At 31.5% G+C, this 15906-nt stretch overlaps 3 protein-coding genes across 3 annotated transcripts; 1 reads left to right on the forward strand and 2 right to left on the reverse strand.

Moving 5' to 3' along the window:
- Positions 1-1165: 1165 nt before the first annotated feature.
- On the reverse strand, positions 1166-3358 carry LOC133180724 (uncharacterized). Its single transcript, XM_061315193.1, has 5 exons — positions 3324-3358; positions 2890-3113; positions 2538-2642; positions 2193-2360; positions 1166-1958 (listed from the first exon to the last, which is right to left on the reverse strand). The coding sequence occupies exons 1-5, from the start codon at positions 3324-3326 to the stop codon at positions 1748-1750; spliced, it is 711 nt and encodes a 236-aa protein (XP_061171177.1). The 5' UTR covers positions 3327-3358; the 3' UTR covers positions 1166-1747.
- Positions 3359-4103: 745 nt separating this feature from the next.
- Positions 4104-6162, forward strand: LOC133180835 (uncharacterized). Its single transcript, XM_061315291.1, has 5 exons — positions 4104-4131; positions 4473-4768; positions 4931-5080; positions 5223-5381; positions 5557-6162. The coding sequence occupies exons 1-5, from the start codon at positions 4129-4131 to the stop codon at positions 5792-5794; spliced, it is 846 nt and encodes a 281-aa protein (XP_061171275.1). The 5' UTR covers positions 4104-4128; the 3' UTR covers positions 5795-6162.
- Positions 6163-9853: 3691 nt separating this feature from the next.
- Positions 9854-12595, reverse strand: LOC133180725 (uncharacterized). Its single transcript, XM_061315194.1, has 5 exons — positions 12558-12595; positions 12119-12342; positions 11683-11787; positions 11007-11174; positions 9854-10705 (listed from the first exon to the last, which is right to left on the reverse strand). Exons 1-5 carry the CDS (start codon positions 12558-12560, stop codon positions 10501-10503), a joined length of 705 nt encoding a protein of 234 aa, XP_061171178.1. The 5' UTR covers positions 12561-12595; the 3' UTR covers positions 9854-10500.
- Positions 12596-15906: the final 3311 nt, after the last annotated feature.

Below are 15906 nucleotides of genomic sequence, written 5' to 3' on the forward strand. Positions count from 1 at the left end.
AAGTTTCGTGTTGTTGTTGTTGTTTTTTTTTTTTTTAAATATTATTATTTCCTATAGACAAATATTATTATATGCTTTATTACATATTTAATTTGTGCTTATTTACAATGTATTACACATTTAGGCATTCCCATAATAAATAGTGCTTAAAAGGAATTAAAAGAAATAAAATTTAAATGTTCAAATTGAGTATTGTTAAATAATTTCAAATGCCAAAATGCTATGTAAAACATTGCTTCGTTTAAAAGAAATCAATTTCTAAAGACAGATAGACCTCATTGCATTTGAATATTGTTTATTTTGTTATTTAAAAAAAAACCCAAAATGATCTGGTAGAGGGGACATTGTCTACGTATTTTTTTAAAAAGAGCCTCGTACAACGTTAAACAAAGATTGAACATTTGAGGATAATAAGTTTATAAATACTAATATAAAATAATTATAAAGTTTACATATGCATACTGTTAACCAAATTTTATTCGCGTGCTCGAAATATCGGTAAATTTGACCACCTCCTTTTACTTGCGAATGTTCTATAGTCGAGAACTAACAATTGATGTTACCTCAGTGGCGGAAAACAATAGTGGCGGATGGAATTCAGATGAATAGCGAATAAAAAGTGTCGGTTATAATGCATATAGTTAGCTAACAGTATCATAGTAAAATTTATGCATGCACATGAATTCATACATAGAGAAAGATATCTGAGATCTAGATATGTTTATATCGACTGAATATTTTCACCCTTTATATCTATGAAAATCACTCTCCTGAATCAATCCATGTACGTTTACTAGTTCATGGCAACTTAAGGTCACATGTGTGAAAGATTAAGCATTGCATGGGTTATTACAATAATGTACGGATAAGTAATATGATACATTGGGTACTTAAACCTTATTTATATGAAAAATTTATATAGTCATAAATAAAAAAAAAATGAAATGTCTATTTTTAATGCGGGATTAAGAGTTGCAACCATTTCAGAAAAAAAATTAATATAACTCGCATGAATAACCCGTGTACGTGGATTGTGTATTTTTCTGCAGTAGTTGCAACCATTAATTCCCATACTAACCAAAAAAGAAAGCATTTTATTTTTAAAAGACTTATCTTATTTCTGTATATTTCAGATTCCATTCTAAATAGGAACAACAAACACGGATTTCATTTCAAAGCAAAAACGTTTATTGCATAAAAATATTGCACATTAGAAATAACTCTCTCACGTCGGGCACTTGCATACAAATAACACAAATTGGATGATTGATGATGTACATATATAGGCAATGATTTGGCAACCTTGGATTTTGAAAGTCTGAGGTAGAATTTATAAGATATCATTTCCGATAAAACAATATACATAGCGAAATGTAAATATAATTTCTACCCCAGCAACAGACTTAACAACATAAACAAATTATAAACGTACAAAAATTATTTGAAATCCCTATTATCACAGATAAACACATCAAAAAATTGATGCTAGAATGTATGATTTCAACATTAAGAGATATCGATAAAAATAGCCTCAGATTCATTTCTAAAATAAAACAAAATTAACCTTATTTTTAAATGTCAAAATGCAAAACTTAGAAAACAATCAATTCTTATTCAATTTTTACATATGGATACAATTTCAGGATTTAAACAATTTGGGTTTTTGTCCAAAGAAAGAGGACTTCAGAATTTTTTTTTTTTTTTGAAATTGGATAAATTAGGAATGTTCTATTGTCACTGAAAGGCTTTATCCTTGTCTGAGGAGGAATGGGTTACGCTTGGGGATGGTGCTGACACACTTGACCTCCTGTAGACTACATGTTTGGGGGAGAGCGAAGGTCCGGGTCCGGCACTGGGGGACGATATCTGGGCAGTACATGATGACCTCTCTCTCCTGGATCATCTCTGGGAGGCACTGGTAGGCGGGACTCATCTTCACTGTCAGGGCAGGCAGTTTTCTGAGGAAACAAAGCATTGTTTTAAAAAAAATATTTGAAAAGTAAAATATCTTGGTGAAACTTTTTCTACTAGAGTATTCGATAAAAGGTTTTTTGACAAACTTCAAGGAATAACAAATGATTACTTGAATCTCATAGATGCCATTAACAGGAGCTTTAAATGATAACCGATGTTAATAAAAATTGCGAGGAACAAGCAAGAAAACAAAATAATATTTATTAATATAAACTTACTCTCCACAGGTGGTGTACCAGAGTCTCTGGGTGGGAGCCACGTAACAGCGGTAGGTACCGTTCATTCCATTGTGGTCCTCAATAGTGAGATAGGCCCCCAGTACTGGCACTCTCTTCTGGATGCATACATCCTTACATCCAAACTCATACTTATCGTGTTTAAAGTACCTGTTGAACAAAATGCATTGGTTATGATTCGGTTAAATTGTCATTTCTAAAACCTTCTTTGTCAATCAACATCATTCCTTAAAAATGCATACTCTTAGAAGAATTCTTAATATTAAAGTTGTAAGATATATCTATCTAGGTGGTAACTTTTGCACTCTCGAATTCAACTATTCTTACCCATATTCACTGTAGTCCAGTGGATTGTAGTATTGATTAAAGGCCTGAAGCCTGTTCCATTCTTCTGCGTTTGTTCTGACACTTTCCATAACTCTTCTTTCTTGTCTAAGTATAACAAATGATTGAATTAGATCTTTAAATAAGTAAACTAGGTAGTAAAGAAATAACAGTTAATTGATTGGAGGTACATGTGGGGGAAAATTGTAGTCAATTAACCTATTCACCTTATTACATATGACATACTTCAATGAAAATACAAGAAATTTGATTATTGTTTTATTTTTTTTTTTTTTTATTTTTTTATTTTTGGAAATAATAAAATTAAAAGGAGAAGGAAGAATTTAATACTTACTCTGGGTTCCATTCAGGGGTGATAAAATCCTCAGGTTTTACAATCTCAGCGTGACCAGAAGCCTCACATTGTTTTGGGGTAACAGGTCTACGCCCCCTGCCCCTCCCACGTCTCAGACTTTGGGTCAAAAACTGACTTCCGAAGGACTTGGGTTTGGAGATTGCGGCCTCAGCCAGAAGGGCCGCGAAACAAATGGCTGAGATTGATATCAAAAGCTTTGCAAGCTGGAAAAAAATTAAGAAGTGAGTATTTTTCTAGCTAACATCTATGACAGGAGATATTTAAAATTCATAGACATTCATGCAGTTCTGTAAAAACTTAAATAAAGAGTAATGGATATTATCAACCTATAATATTTTATTTTTACCAAATAGAATCAAAAAGAGTCAGTGTTTTTCATTCTATTTAACTATTGTCTAAATTTCAAGTCTTACCATTGTGTTTTCTGTGCTATTTCTGTTTGCTATAACTTTCCCTTGCAGGTATATTATTCAAGGTAAGCCACTCAAGCTTATATACCAGAATATCGCGGAAAAGACGTCCCAATCATAACCACTTCGACCAATCAAAATCATCGGGCTTGTACGCACGAGGAATGACGTATTCATGTCTTAATTTAGTGAATGATTACATTTACAAGTTCAAAGATTAAAGATGAATTTTGATTAGCAACTTAAGACACACCACAATATTAAATTTTCTATGTTTATATTTTATTAATTATACCTGATATTAATTAACTCTTGAAAACATGGAGGTGTAAAATTTCCATTTTGGCATTTTTGTTTTGTTAGATTGAAGACCACAGGGTAATGGTTGAAAATTTTAGAAAAATGTCTAAAATTTTAGAAAGATATTTACTGGGGAAAAACTCATTTATTTTCTGTCTCAGAAGCTTACTTTTTTTTTTTAATTTTGCACATATTTTTCTCTATTACATAGTACACTATTTCATACAAAATCTGCACATTCTGCACTTTCAAAGAAAATATTTTTTGTGTTCCACTTCCCTTGGGTATGACGTCAAACAGAGCTATTCCTGTTTTCTGAAACGAGCATTGTCCCTAGGTGGTTAGACACAGAGAATCGTAGATTTAATGACGTGTGTCTGTCACTCAGCCATGCATGAAATGACAAATGAACCGTTATTTCCACCTTCGAGAAGTATAAAAGCCGAGAATACACACTGTGTTGACATAAAATCCCAGCAAGTCATTACACGTGGTCAAAATTGCAAACATGGTAAGAAAAAAATATGTTTTAGAATCTGAAAAAAAAAATTAATTTAAATTTATACATACCTTTTTCTTGATTTTTCATTTAATGAAATATTATAATGATTCGGAACTTCAATTTAACAGGAATTGTAACAGGAATTGTTCTGAACAACTTTCTATTTAACGAATGAAAACTTACAAAGAATGAATCTTTTATTTTTAAATCATAATCTTTTGGAAACATAAAAATACAAAAAAAAAAAAAAAAAAAAAAAAAAAAAGGAAATAAAAACATTCACTATCTATACCTCAGGAAAATGTATATTTAAAATGGTGAGCACTAACCAAAATTGTTTATGCTTTCAGATGTTTTACTTCTTTGTCCTTGCACTAGCTGCTACAGTGCAGTCCGTTATGTACGGCCCTGGAGCTCCTCTCTCTAGCGACCCAAGACTGATAGGGGTCAACGCTAACCCCTTTGCAGATTTCATGAGACTTCCCATCCAAATGAAGCAATGTAGGGCCACCACTCATTTCAGCGCCGATGCCATTTTTGACCAGAGTTTTGTTTGTCCAAAGAACATTGAACGTCCTCAGAACTGGCCAATCACAAATACCGACAGATTCTTTATTCCAGATCCAGAACTTCAGGGTTATAATCAGTAAGTCTGAGATATGTATAATTTAGAATTAAAAAGATACACTTTTAAGCGGATTATTTGTTAGTAGATATACATGAAATAAGCAATAATTATTTATGGTTTTCTTTTATGGCATTATAGGCAACCCCATTATTTCTGAATTCTCTTTTTATTCACTAATAGGCAACCTCTCTACAAAGCTTTTGCTAATCCACAAAACAATCCAGATGCCATGGCTTACTACAAACAGACATATGACGCCTTGGAGACATGGAAATACTCCGGACTGGAGCAGGAGTTCTCTCAGTGTTTCTCCGATCTCTACAGATACGAGTAAGTTTTTATTTCATATATACCACTGCTTCCTGAGTATTAATATTCACTGCAACGAAGTCTTCCTATAAAATTTCATATATCTTTATATGAAACAATAAATTCAATAAAATTTTTATGATTAATCATTTTTCTTCACCAGAGATGCCGTCCAAATCACAAAATATAAACTTGATCCTGTCTGTAAGACAACACTGGTCAATCTGACCGATGAGGCTATCTGGCACAACTATAACGGGAGGGACTACAAGTGTTTCATCCCCTTCCCCCAGCAACTCACAGCCGTCAAGTGTACTCACCCGTAAGTAACTTTTCAAACAAGTTTATTTAGATTTTCATTGTAATGGTGCAAAAGATTTGTAGAAAATAGTCAGGAAAGATCAAAGGAGGAATTTGTTAGTGGTTTTAATACGTAATGAGCTAAAGGACATTTTATAACTTGAATGCAAATCTGATATTGTCATTTCTTCTTCTAGACGATACTCGAATATGGATAAGTGCCGACTTGGATATGGTGTCAGAAATGAATACAGATGCGCTCCAACCAACTTTGTCCGCAGGAAGGTTAATCTTGTTTGTCCAGAAATCCAGATGGTCTTTGTCCGATCCTTCGATGTCCCAACCGCCTGCAGCTGTAAACTGTGTTACGAATGTGATAATGTCATCCCTGATCCAAGAGCCTACTTGGGGTTTCCTAATGTTGGAAAAAAGTAAACTGAAGGCAATGCAGAACCAAATTAACTTAAGATGATCTTTACTAAGGGTTATCTTCTGTTAATAACTGTCTCTTTTCATTGCTATGAAACTGAAACAACCAAAGTGCCATAATGTGCGCATCTGAATTAAGGTCTTTCGAGAGTGAGTTTGTGTGTGTGTGTGTGTGTGTGTGTTTGTGTGTGTATAAATCACGTTCGGGCATGTGCAATTTCCTTATTTGGTATGTGATGTGTAATTTATTTTGTCTTTTTTGTAATTGTAAATGCCGAATTTTGTATTATCATCTTGTATATTATCATCCTTCGATTATTTGAAGTCCCTATTATACTGTTGAGATTTTTGGTGCAATAAAAACTTAAACCTTACTCCACGTCTTCTCTGATTATTTACATGTAGGACAAAGGATCATTATTTGTGGGCCTTTCACTGGTTAATGGTGACGTCTCTATATGAGTGAAAAATTCTCGAACAGGACGTAAAACAACATACAATCAATCAATCAATCATTATTTGTGGACTTTTCTAGATAAGTGAACACTGAACTTTAAAAAAATATATGAACTAAGAGGAAGTCCTGTATGGTCCATGTAAATATTTAATCAAAATTCTCAACTGATTTAATAACCTAGATTTTTTTCGTCTTCAAAATGATAATCTGGGCCTTTTTAAGAACTTTAAATTGATATGTATATCGATGATGTTTCAAAAATCACACTTGGTTGGAAGTTTGAATTTCTTTAATCCTTGAAATTAAATACTACGAACATCAAAACGCTAACCCTAACCCTGACGTTTTGGCCCATTCAAGATTTGATTGTTTGTATTAGATTCTAAATTTTAATATCTACCATGTTTAAACGTTGAAAAATTAAAGTTTAAAGTCAGTTCGGAAATATTAAAAGAGGAAAATTAAATTTGTTCATAGTAAAGTAAAAAAGTAAATTTTCTATCGAGAGATGGATTAAAAGCTCGAAATATAAATAAAGTGGTTTATGAAATTTTCAATTTACTACACTTTAAATACGAGTATAATATTATGATGATTTTGAAAAATGTATAGAAGTAAAAAAAAAAAAAAAAAAAGAAAAAGAAAAGATTTGTGACCAAAAATTTTGAATTATAAATAATAAAAGTCAAAAGTTTTCGTTCTTCAAAGATAAAATTTCGAACAAAAGTATCTAAATTCTAAAACTTTGAACAACTCTAGAAATTTTAAGTGTAAATGATACAAAGAATCCTCATCTTTTAAGTTTAAAACAAATTTTTGAAGTCTTTAAGGCTGCTTGGAATTGAAGCATTCAAACAATAACTGACATTTGAAAAAAAAAAAAAAAAAAAAAAAAAAAAAAAAAAAAAAACTTTACATAGACAAGATTTGATGTTTATAAAACATCCGTGAAAAATCACTACCTATGAGGACTTTTTTCTTGCTTAATTTTGTGTCGGTCAGAAAGACAGCGCAACGTTGCCTTTGCATAAAAAATATTTTAGTGTCCGGAACATATTACTTGTAGAAAATATACGGAGTTATCAGAACGTACCTGATAGAATAGGTCATCTTTTTGTTTTTGTAAAGGTCCTAAGAGCTACATATGTACGTTTTTTAAGTTCTTTTAAATCACATTATTGAATGATGTGTCAATTGATTTAAGAACAGGGCATATTTTTTCCACATCTTTTTCTCTGTAACTCACATATTATAGCCATTTGGCTATCTCTTTGAAGATGATAAGTCTCAAATGACAGCTTTAAGAATTTTTTTTTTTTTTGGTACAGGGAACTTTGATGATGAATAGTCATCTCTTATAAACATAGGAATAGATTATGATTTAATTTTTTTTTTCTGTGTCAAAAGCAATCTGAATCGTAATTTTTCATATGTAAATGCAGAAATCAAACAGCTTTAAAACCCTTTATAAGGAACATAAATGCTCTCATGACTTCAGTCGAATTTCTTTTGTCTACAACGTTTTCGACTTAAAATAACATATGTCGATGACCTTCATAGAGTTATAAATTGTACATGCATAAGTCTTTCAGTTTACAACTCATCACATGTTGGTATTTCTAAAATACAAAATAAAGAACACATAATCATGCAAAGAGTCTGATATTCAGTTCAAATGATATGATTTACAGAACATATTCTTTATAAACTGGGAAAGAGGAACTGATAAATAATGTCACTTATTGATTGAACAAAAATGATCTATCAAAGAATTAGTCATAAATCAACATGAGTGAGACGTGAGCAGCATATTTATTTTCCATATATACACATGTATAAAATCGAGTTGGTCTGTCTTACAAAACTACATATGTGTAATTCTCTTTCTTGAAATTTTCTTCATCGAATCATAAAATCAATTATATTAGCTTAAATGTTTATATATAATCTTACTAAGGCATAGTAAGAAATCCTGCACAGAATTAAGAGATTTTCATCATAATGACTAATATTTAGACGACATTCACTCATAAAGCAGAAAATTAACAGAGAATTTTAAAGGGCTTTCAGTTGCCTATAATTAAGACTGGTGATCAGTTTTAAATTAGGTTTCAATTTGAAACTCTTTAAAAGTTAAATTTTCTGTTATTTTTTAGTTTTCCAAACATGTGTTGCTACTTGAACTGATTTTCTGCAACTTGGAAAATCAAACATTGTACATGTAATATTCGATTTTGTAAATTTGTTTTATATTAATTTTCATTTGTATTGTATAATTATCCATTTTTATGGCATATCTTTTTTTCCATTTCTATTCTCCAACTTTTCATTTGTATTATATAAATTTCCATTTGTATAATTTTCCATTTTTATTGTATAATTTTCCATTTGTATTATATAATTTTCTAGATAGAAAAAATACAATACAAAATGGAAAATTACAGAATAAAAATTATAAAATACAAATATAAATTATACTATACAAATAAAAGTTATATATACAAATGAAATATTTTACATTGTAAATGTGAAATTATACAGAACAAATGGAGAAGATCAAATATTGCCATGTTTATCATACCTTTTATAGTTAGTTTTCATCAAAAGTAGAAATTCTCTCAATACACTTCGTGAAATTTTCAACATTGAAAATAAATGTCGAAATCTGACTTATATATAGATGACATTATGAAAAAATTAGAATTTCTTTTAATGAAACATGATATTAAATGAGTTTTTCGAGCAGATGGATTATAAAATTTTAATTATTTTATTAAATAAATGCCGTTGCTGAGCTCTTCCAGGTACATGTAATTATTTTGATTTTCACTGACGTCGGTGGTTTTTACCGTCAAAGGCCCAGCAAGACTATAATTATTCTAGTTCTTGTCAAATCAGGACACGGTTCATGTCTACTTCTATAGCTACACAAGGCAATCACTCGGCACACCTCGGCCGTTTCGTACCTCATCTCATTGATGAAGGCGATGGAATCATCCGAGGTTTGCCGAATGATAAGACAATGTCAATTTTCCTTGGTAAAAGACATAAACAGTTCTTTCTAATCTAGTTTACGGCGGACTGATTTGTTATTTGAATGACAACAATATTAAGTCAGAATAACATACAATTATAAGAGATTTACATTAATTTATACACCAAGAAGCGGTATTAACATAATTTATCTTTTAGTGTATTGAAGAAAGGCAATGATCTCGCTATTCCTGTTCAGTTCATTACTGAATGTTGAGCATGGCAACTTAATGTTTTCGAGGGTTTTTTTTATGTTTTAGAGATTTTATTGACAATATGGCAAAGGGATTGGACACAAATTTCAAAAACCAAGGTAGTCCTCATATATAAAATCTAAATAGCACTAAATAGTACAACATTTTAATTATTGAAAGACGCTTCGTTTTTTTTTTCCTTAAAGAGTAATGTACAATTTAAAAGTGTACTTAAAGTCAACATCTAGACAGTTTTTAAAGTAAACAAGAGTCTCCGGTCTTCATGTGTGACATGTGTCACATATTAAGTTAAAAAAAGTCCTTTTCATTTGTAAACTTCCAATCAGGGATTTTTTGGTTTCAATTAAAAGAAAAAAAGTGTTTTTATAAGCAAAATATTTATTGCATAAAAATATTGCACATTAGAAATAACTCTCTCACGTCGGGCACTCACATACAGGTTACATATTGGATGATGGGCGATGTACAGATATGGGCAATATGTATACACATATAGGCGAAGAATTTGGCACTTTGGATTTTTGCATATTTGAAGTAGGATTTTAAAAACACCCTTTCATGTTTACATTGTATGAACTGTGTTAAAAAATCCTATCTCAATAACAACATAAATTTTAAACATCAATAAATTACAAACATATATTAAATTACAAACATATAACAGTTATTTGAAGTCCCTATTATCACAGTCAATAATATCAACATATATTTATACTGATATACAGATCGTAGATCATTGAGATATATTGGCAACATTCAATACAGAACCGAAACAAATGAAAAATTCCAGTTCAAAACAACACAAAAGATTTTTAAAAAAATTAAGTTTGAATTACCGGTGGACAAAATTTCTCTTTAAGTATTACAAGAAAAAGAATATCTTAATACAGTAATTTTTTTTAAAAAATCAAAAAATTAGAAAGAAAAAAATCCGTGGTAAAAAACGTATTTTAACTAGTTCTGTAAATTAAAATTGGTAAATTATTTCACATGGTCATTTGAACGGTTTAGCCTCGTAGGAAAGGGTTACGTTTGGGTATGGTGCTGACACACTTGACCTCCTGTAGACTACATGTCTGTGGGAGAGCGAAGGTCCGGGTCCGGCACTGGGGGACGATATCTGGGCAGTACATGATGACCTCTCTCTCCTGGATCATCTCTGGGAGGCACTGGTAGGCGGGGCTCATCTTCACAGTCAGGGCAGGTAGTTTTCTATAGACAGGGACAAAACATAATTAACTTCTGATAATGCAATGATATGATATGAATATTTTTTGAGAAATAAAAATATGAATCTGCGACCAAATGCACTGTTCCTAGGTCGATAATGTTTAAAATTAATTATGAATGCAATCCATTCTTGTTTTAATGAAATGGATTTTTCGGAATACAATTTGAGGTAGGTTTAAAAATTCCCTCTTCATCATTAAATTGTACTTTATTTGAGCACCATTGAGACTGTTTAGCTCAGAAAACATGTTGAAGGGAAATAAAAATAAGCACAAAAACTTACTCTCCACAGGTGGTGTACCAGAGTCTCTGGGTGGGGGCCACGTAACAGCGGTAGGTACCGTTCATTCCATTGTGGTCCTCAATAGTGAGATAGGCTCCCAGAACTGGCACTCTCTTCTGGATGCACACGTCCTTACAACCAAACTCGTACTTATCGTGCTTAAAGTACCTGTATAACAACATACATTGGATTTAACTAAAGCTCAAGCAGAGTTACATGGTTGGTGAGCTAAGAGAATCAATTAAATCAGCTTTTATGGAAAAAAAATTAAACAGAAATATATTTATATTTGCCAAGCTTTGTAAACATAGAAGGCTACACCCTCATAACTAACCCTCATGTAGTCAATTTTGATATTCAACAGAAAGCTTTAAAATGTACATTTGAGGAATAGTATACTTCTATGTACTTATGTGGCTTATAATGATGTTGGAAACAGTGTTCATAATTCTTTCATTGTTCTTTTTTATATTTGTTTCATAAAAAGAGTTTCTGGTGCGTTTTCTTTGCTATATTCATAACAAGAACAAGAAGTATTATGTATCCTTATACAGAAAATATTCAAGATTAATAATCAATTTGGATTTTTATTGACGCATGCCATTATCTGGAAATGAGAACCCATGCTACAGTGCATTATTTACTTCTACCGTATTTTTAAGGAGAGAACCCTTACCCGTATTCACTGTAGTCCAGTGGGTTGTAGTATTGATTAAAGGCCTGAAGCCTGTTCCATTCTTCTGCGTTGGTTCTGACGCTTTCCATAACTCTTCTCTCTTGTCTAGATAAGAAAAAAAATCATTTAAATCTCATACATGTTAATAATGCTAGTGTGTCGTACATGAAGTAAATGTACCCATTACGATTAAGAATGAGGAATACTTTCATGTTAATTACCTTATCGGTTTTAAAAAATAAAATATTCCCAATAAAATCATTTTTTGTAACAGGAGTGAAATTTTACAATACCTTAAATAAAGACTTTCTAATGAAACTTTGTCTTATTAATTTATAGATTCTTTTAGTACGCTCTTTCAAATCATTCACTATTTATCAGAGTTACAACTATATGAGAAAAAATTTAAAACGTGAGAAAAATCCTAAATCCTTACTCTTCATTCCATTCTGGGGTGATGAAGTCCTCGGGTTTTACAATCTCAGCGTGGCCGGAAGCCTCACATTGTTTTGGGGTAACAGGTTTACGCCCCCTGCCCCTCCCACGTCTCAGACTCTGGGTCAAAAACTGACTTCCGAAGGACTTGGGTTTAGAGATGGCGGCCTCAGCTAGAAGGGCCGCGAGACAAACTACCCCTAGGGAAATAACAAGCTTGGCAAGCTGCAAGAGAAAAGGCCATGTATTTAAAATACAAAAAAATCTTTGAATTTTCAACATTTAAATCTATCGAATAATGAATTATAATTGAACGATTTAACAAATCTTAACATGCACATAACAACATTTTTTTTCAAATTACAAAAAAATTATTAAAAGAAAAAAAAGTAAATGTAGATTAATTTCATTCCAATTGTACGATGTAAATGTTGTCTTACCATTTTCTTGTCGTATTTTTTTTATTGCTATGGCTGTCTCAAGCCTGGATATGTTTGACGGAATCCTGTCTATACTTATATACAGACGTACCGCGGTAAGGACGTCCCACTTTATTCCGCCCCGCCCATTTCACACTCAGGGGCTGGTTCGTTCCAGGGGATGACGTATTCCTGTCTCGTTCTGCTTCGAGGGTCATAAAAGCCAAGAGTTCGCGCGACGTCACGCTTTGACGAATGGCTGACGTTTTTACTACCATGCTAATTACTACCCATTGTTTCAACTTGGCAAGGTCAAATAAAACGACACGATGACGTAAATAAAAATATACCAACATAAAAACAAATAGATTAAAATAAATTGTTAATTAATACCAATAGATTTGTAATAGATCCGTTTCCTTGTATAGGATTGCTAATCTGTCATTGGTATCCATGTTTTGATTTGTTGTGTTTGAATTGAGAGGGAATTCCCTAAAATGCATGCGTGTATCCGTTTCATGCTTTGTTCATAATGACAGAATTCTTACCAAAAGTGTTTCGATCTTGTCCCCGAGAATACAGCGATGCAAGAACAAGGTTTGGGGGTGGGGTAAAAACTGATAATGGCACACCAAATGAAAAATTGACCAACAACTAAATAATGTTTTTTTCGTATATATGGATATTTTACTTTGTAGTTATTCTAATGGACCCCCCCCCCCCCCCCCCAAAAAAAAGTTTATTTTATTCAATGCTTACGAATTAAACAAAATTGAAAAATGATTAATATTGACTTTAGAATTAATATTTACAATGTAAACACAAAAATCCATTATAAACATGTTTAGAAAAATTGTGAAATGTGAAGGACATTTCTCATTTCTGAAAATGCAAAAAATTAACATATCAGTCATGTTTGTTTTATTCTGTTTTAATGTGTTTTCAGCAAACATCTGAAAATGAAATAAAGTTAATGTTAATGTAATCTGATGGAAGAGAGGGCTTGTGAATAGACGGGCTGTAATTCACCTGAATATATCATCCATGATGGATCTATCTGTTAAGTGATTTGTACGCTTAATCATTGGAATTCCCGTAACTATAAAAGTTTATTCGAATACTAATTAAAAATTACGTAATTTAAATGCTTAAGATGTCAAATATTATTTACTTTTTTTGTGTTGAAACTGCATCTAGTCCGTATTAATTAATGAAGATCTGAAAAAGTGTCCTAAACTGAACTCAGCTGTAACATTTCTAATGACCAATATTTGACTTTGAATAAAAATATACTTTCTCTCGATAAAAGGTTTCTTATTTAAACAAATATATACACTTCATGCTCAGTCAATATGCTTTTCTGTGAAGTCGATATATTTATAAATCGACCTCATAAAAAGGCTTTATTTGTATAACATATAATAACCACTGATTATAAGTCAATCATAATTAGATATTGTGAGATGGTTAATGTTCACATTACTAACGCATGCGCTTTCTCGTTCAAATGTGTTGACACTACTTATTTTTTAATTTAAGTTAAAAAAATTATAAAATTCCCGAGTTCAAATATTCAACCAAGAAGGAGCTCAAGTTTAAAATATAAAATCAATATAGAAATTTATTACAAAATTTGATTATGTGGCTTAGTGATTAGTGCCCCCTTTTACAAAAAATCTTACGATTAATACAAAAATATTCCCATTCCTCAAGAGGTATCCAAGTTTTTGTAGGACACAAAAAAATCTTATATATCTATTATATTTAATTACATTATAGAAAATATTCAAGAAAATATAAATATTTATTTATTACAGAAAAAATACAGAGTTGTCAATTTTTTATCTTAATCGTAAGCTAGATGTTTTGAGAAAAGGGCCACTGGTCACCTAATTAGTCAGATAGCTGAAATATCGGCGATGTACTAAAGATGTTGATTTTGTTCTGTGAATCTATTACACCGGTGTCAGGAAGTCAGGGAGAGATTTTGACTCTCATTTAACTTCACTAAATGTAAGAAATTTGCTTATGAAGGAAAAAAGTACACTTATTTTCATTAAATCGCGTTTGGTGAACACACACACACACACACACACACACACAGATGTGTATCATACTCGTACAAAATAAAATGGAACAGTCCATAAAACATCATTTTTGATTCCGAACAGTTGACAGGCATAAATGTGCAATGTACAGATCCAGTTAAATGTGGAGGATATGTGCGGGGGGGGGGGGGAGATGGGGGTGGGGATGGGGTGGATAACATCCTTTTAACCCATACCTCACATAGCCTTTACACAAAATATTATGATGTGAACATAACATCATATGGCTAGCACTTGCGATAAAATAGTAGGATGAAATCAAGAATAAGGTAACAGGAGTTATTTTTCTTGACGAAAATTAGACACATTGGAAATGAAGGTAATGTTCTGAAGGGATTGTGGTACGTCACACAATTAAAAACATCAGTATAATTTACAAATTATGTCCACGAAATCTTTCTACCTGACCCCCTTTTTTACATTCAATAAAGTGCTACTCCTACAATTATAGAAATAAAGAAATTGTTTGAGAAAATCTGTTCAGTGTATCAGCTAATTTTTAATCATTATATTTATATAGATTTACATGTAGATACTTTTATAAATTCTCCAACTTAGTAATAAAATTGTGTATACAGGTATAGACATATTTTTGGTCTGTCTATTAAAAAATTAATATGAAAAATGTATAAATGAGAAAAAAATTAATTAATTAAATCTTTCACTTATTCAAAGTGTACCTACCGTCACTCATTTCCAATTTGGGCGACAAATACAAAATAGAGTTGACAGAGTTATCGTTCATTATCACTCCTCGCTTAACGTTTCACACAAAAGCAGGTCTCTCTCTTATGATGAATACATATCATAAAGTCGTTTTGATCTAATACGAAAAATGAAAAAGAACAAAAAAGATGTCTTTGATATTATACGGTAGAAATCAGCGTTGAAAAATAGTGTCCAAGATCTGATTGTCGACAAGCATAAATTCTGTTAAGTTTGATATTGCTCAGAATGAGCAGTGCTAAGATCAAGTAATATACTACTGAAATGTTCATTTAAAATCAGGAAAGATATATAAATCAAGAGAAAAAGGGAAGGGGGTGGGGGTACATTCTTACTGCAAAATGTTTTGCAATTGTCATAAATTACTAGTATCGATGTAGGTCGTTTATTATTTATAGCTTACACAAGTAATTATTTTACCTTATTTTTCAAAGTCATGTCTAATCTTGGCGTCCACGTATATTCTTCAATTTTTAATTCCAGTACTTTAAAATTACAATAAGCTGCAATGAAAAAAAAAAAAAACGTACTGAGAA

Source organism: Saccostrea echinata, unplaced genomic scaffold (genome assembly GCF_033153115.1).
Source record: "Saccostrea echinata isolate AGI-Se365-2 ecotype Australia unplaced genomic scaffold, CSIRO_AGI_Sech_v1 ptg000007l, whole genome shotgun sequence".
Lineage (NCBI taxonomy): Eukaryota > Metazoa > Mollusca > Bivalvia > Ostreida > Ostreidae > Saccostrea > Saccostrea echinata.

Excerpts from the sequence above, each read along its gene's own strand:
- LOC133180725 (XM_061315194.1), bottom strand. Across the intron at positions 11,788-12,118 it reads ACCCCAGAATGGAATGAAGA|ACAAGAGAGAAGAGTTATGG; the intron begins GTAAGGATTTAG and ends TTTCTTATCTAG. Across the intron at positions 10,706-11,006 it reads TGGTACACCACCTGTGGAGA|AAAACTACCTGCCCTGACTG; the intron begins GTAAGTTTTTGT and ends CCCTGTCTATAG.
- LOC133180835 (XM_061315291.1), top strand. Across the intron at positions 5,081-5,222 it reads TCCGATCTCTACAGATACGA|AGATGCCGTCCAAATCACAA; the intron begins GTAAGTTTTTAT and ends TTTCTTCACCAG. Across the intron at positions 5,382-5,556 it reads GCCGTCAAGTGTACTCACCC|ACGATACTCGAATATGGATA; the intron begins GTAAGTAACTTT and ends TTCTTCTTCTAG.
- LOC133180724 (XM_061315193.1), bottom strand. Across the intron at positions 2,361-2,537 it reads CTGGACTACAGTGAATATGG|GTACTTTAAACACGATAAGT; the intron begins GTAAGAATAGTT and ends TTTGTTCAACAG. Across the intron at positions 1,959-2,192 it reads TGGTACACCACCTGTGGAGA|AAAACTGCCTGCCCTGACAG; the intron begins GTAAGTTTATAT and ends TTGTTTCCTCAG.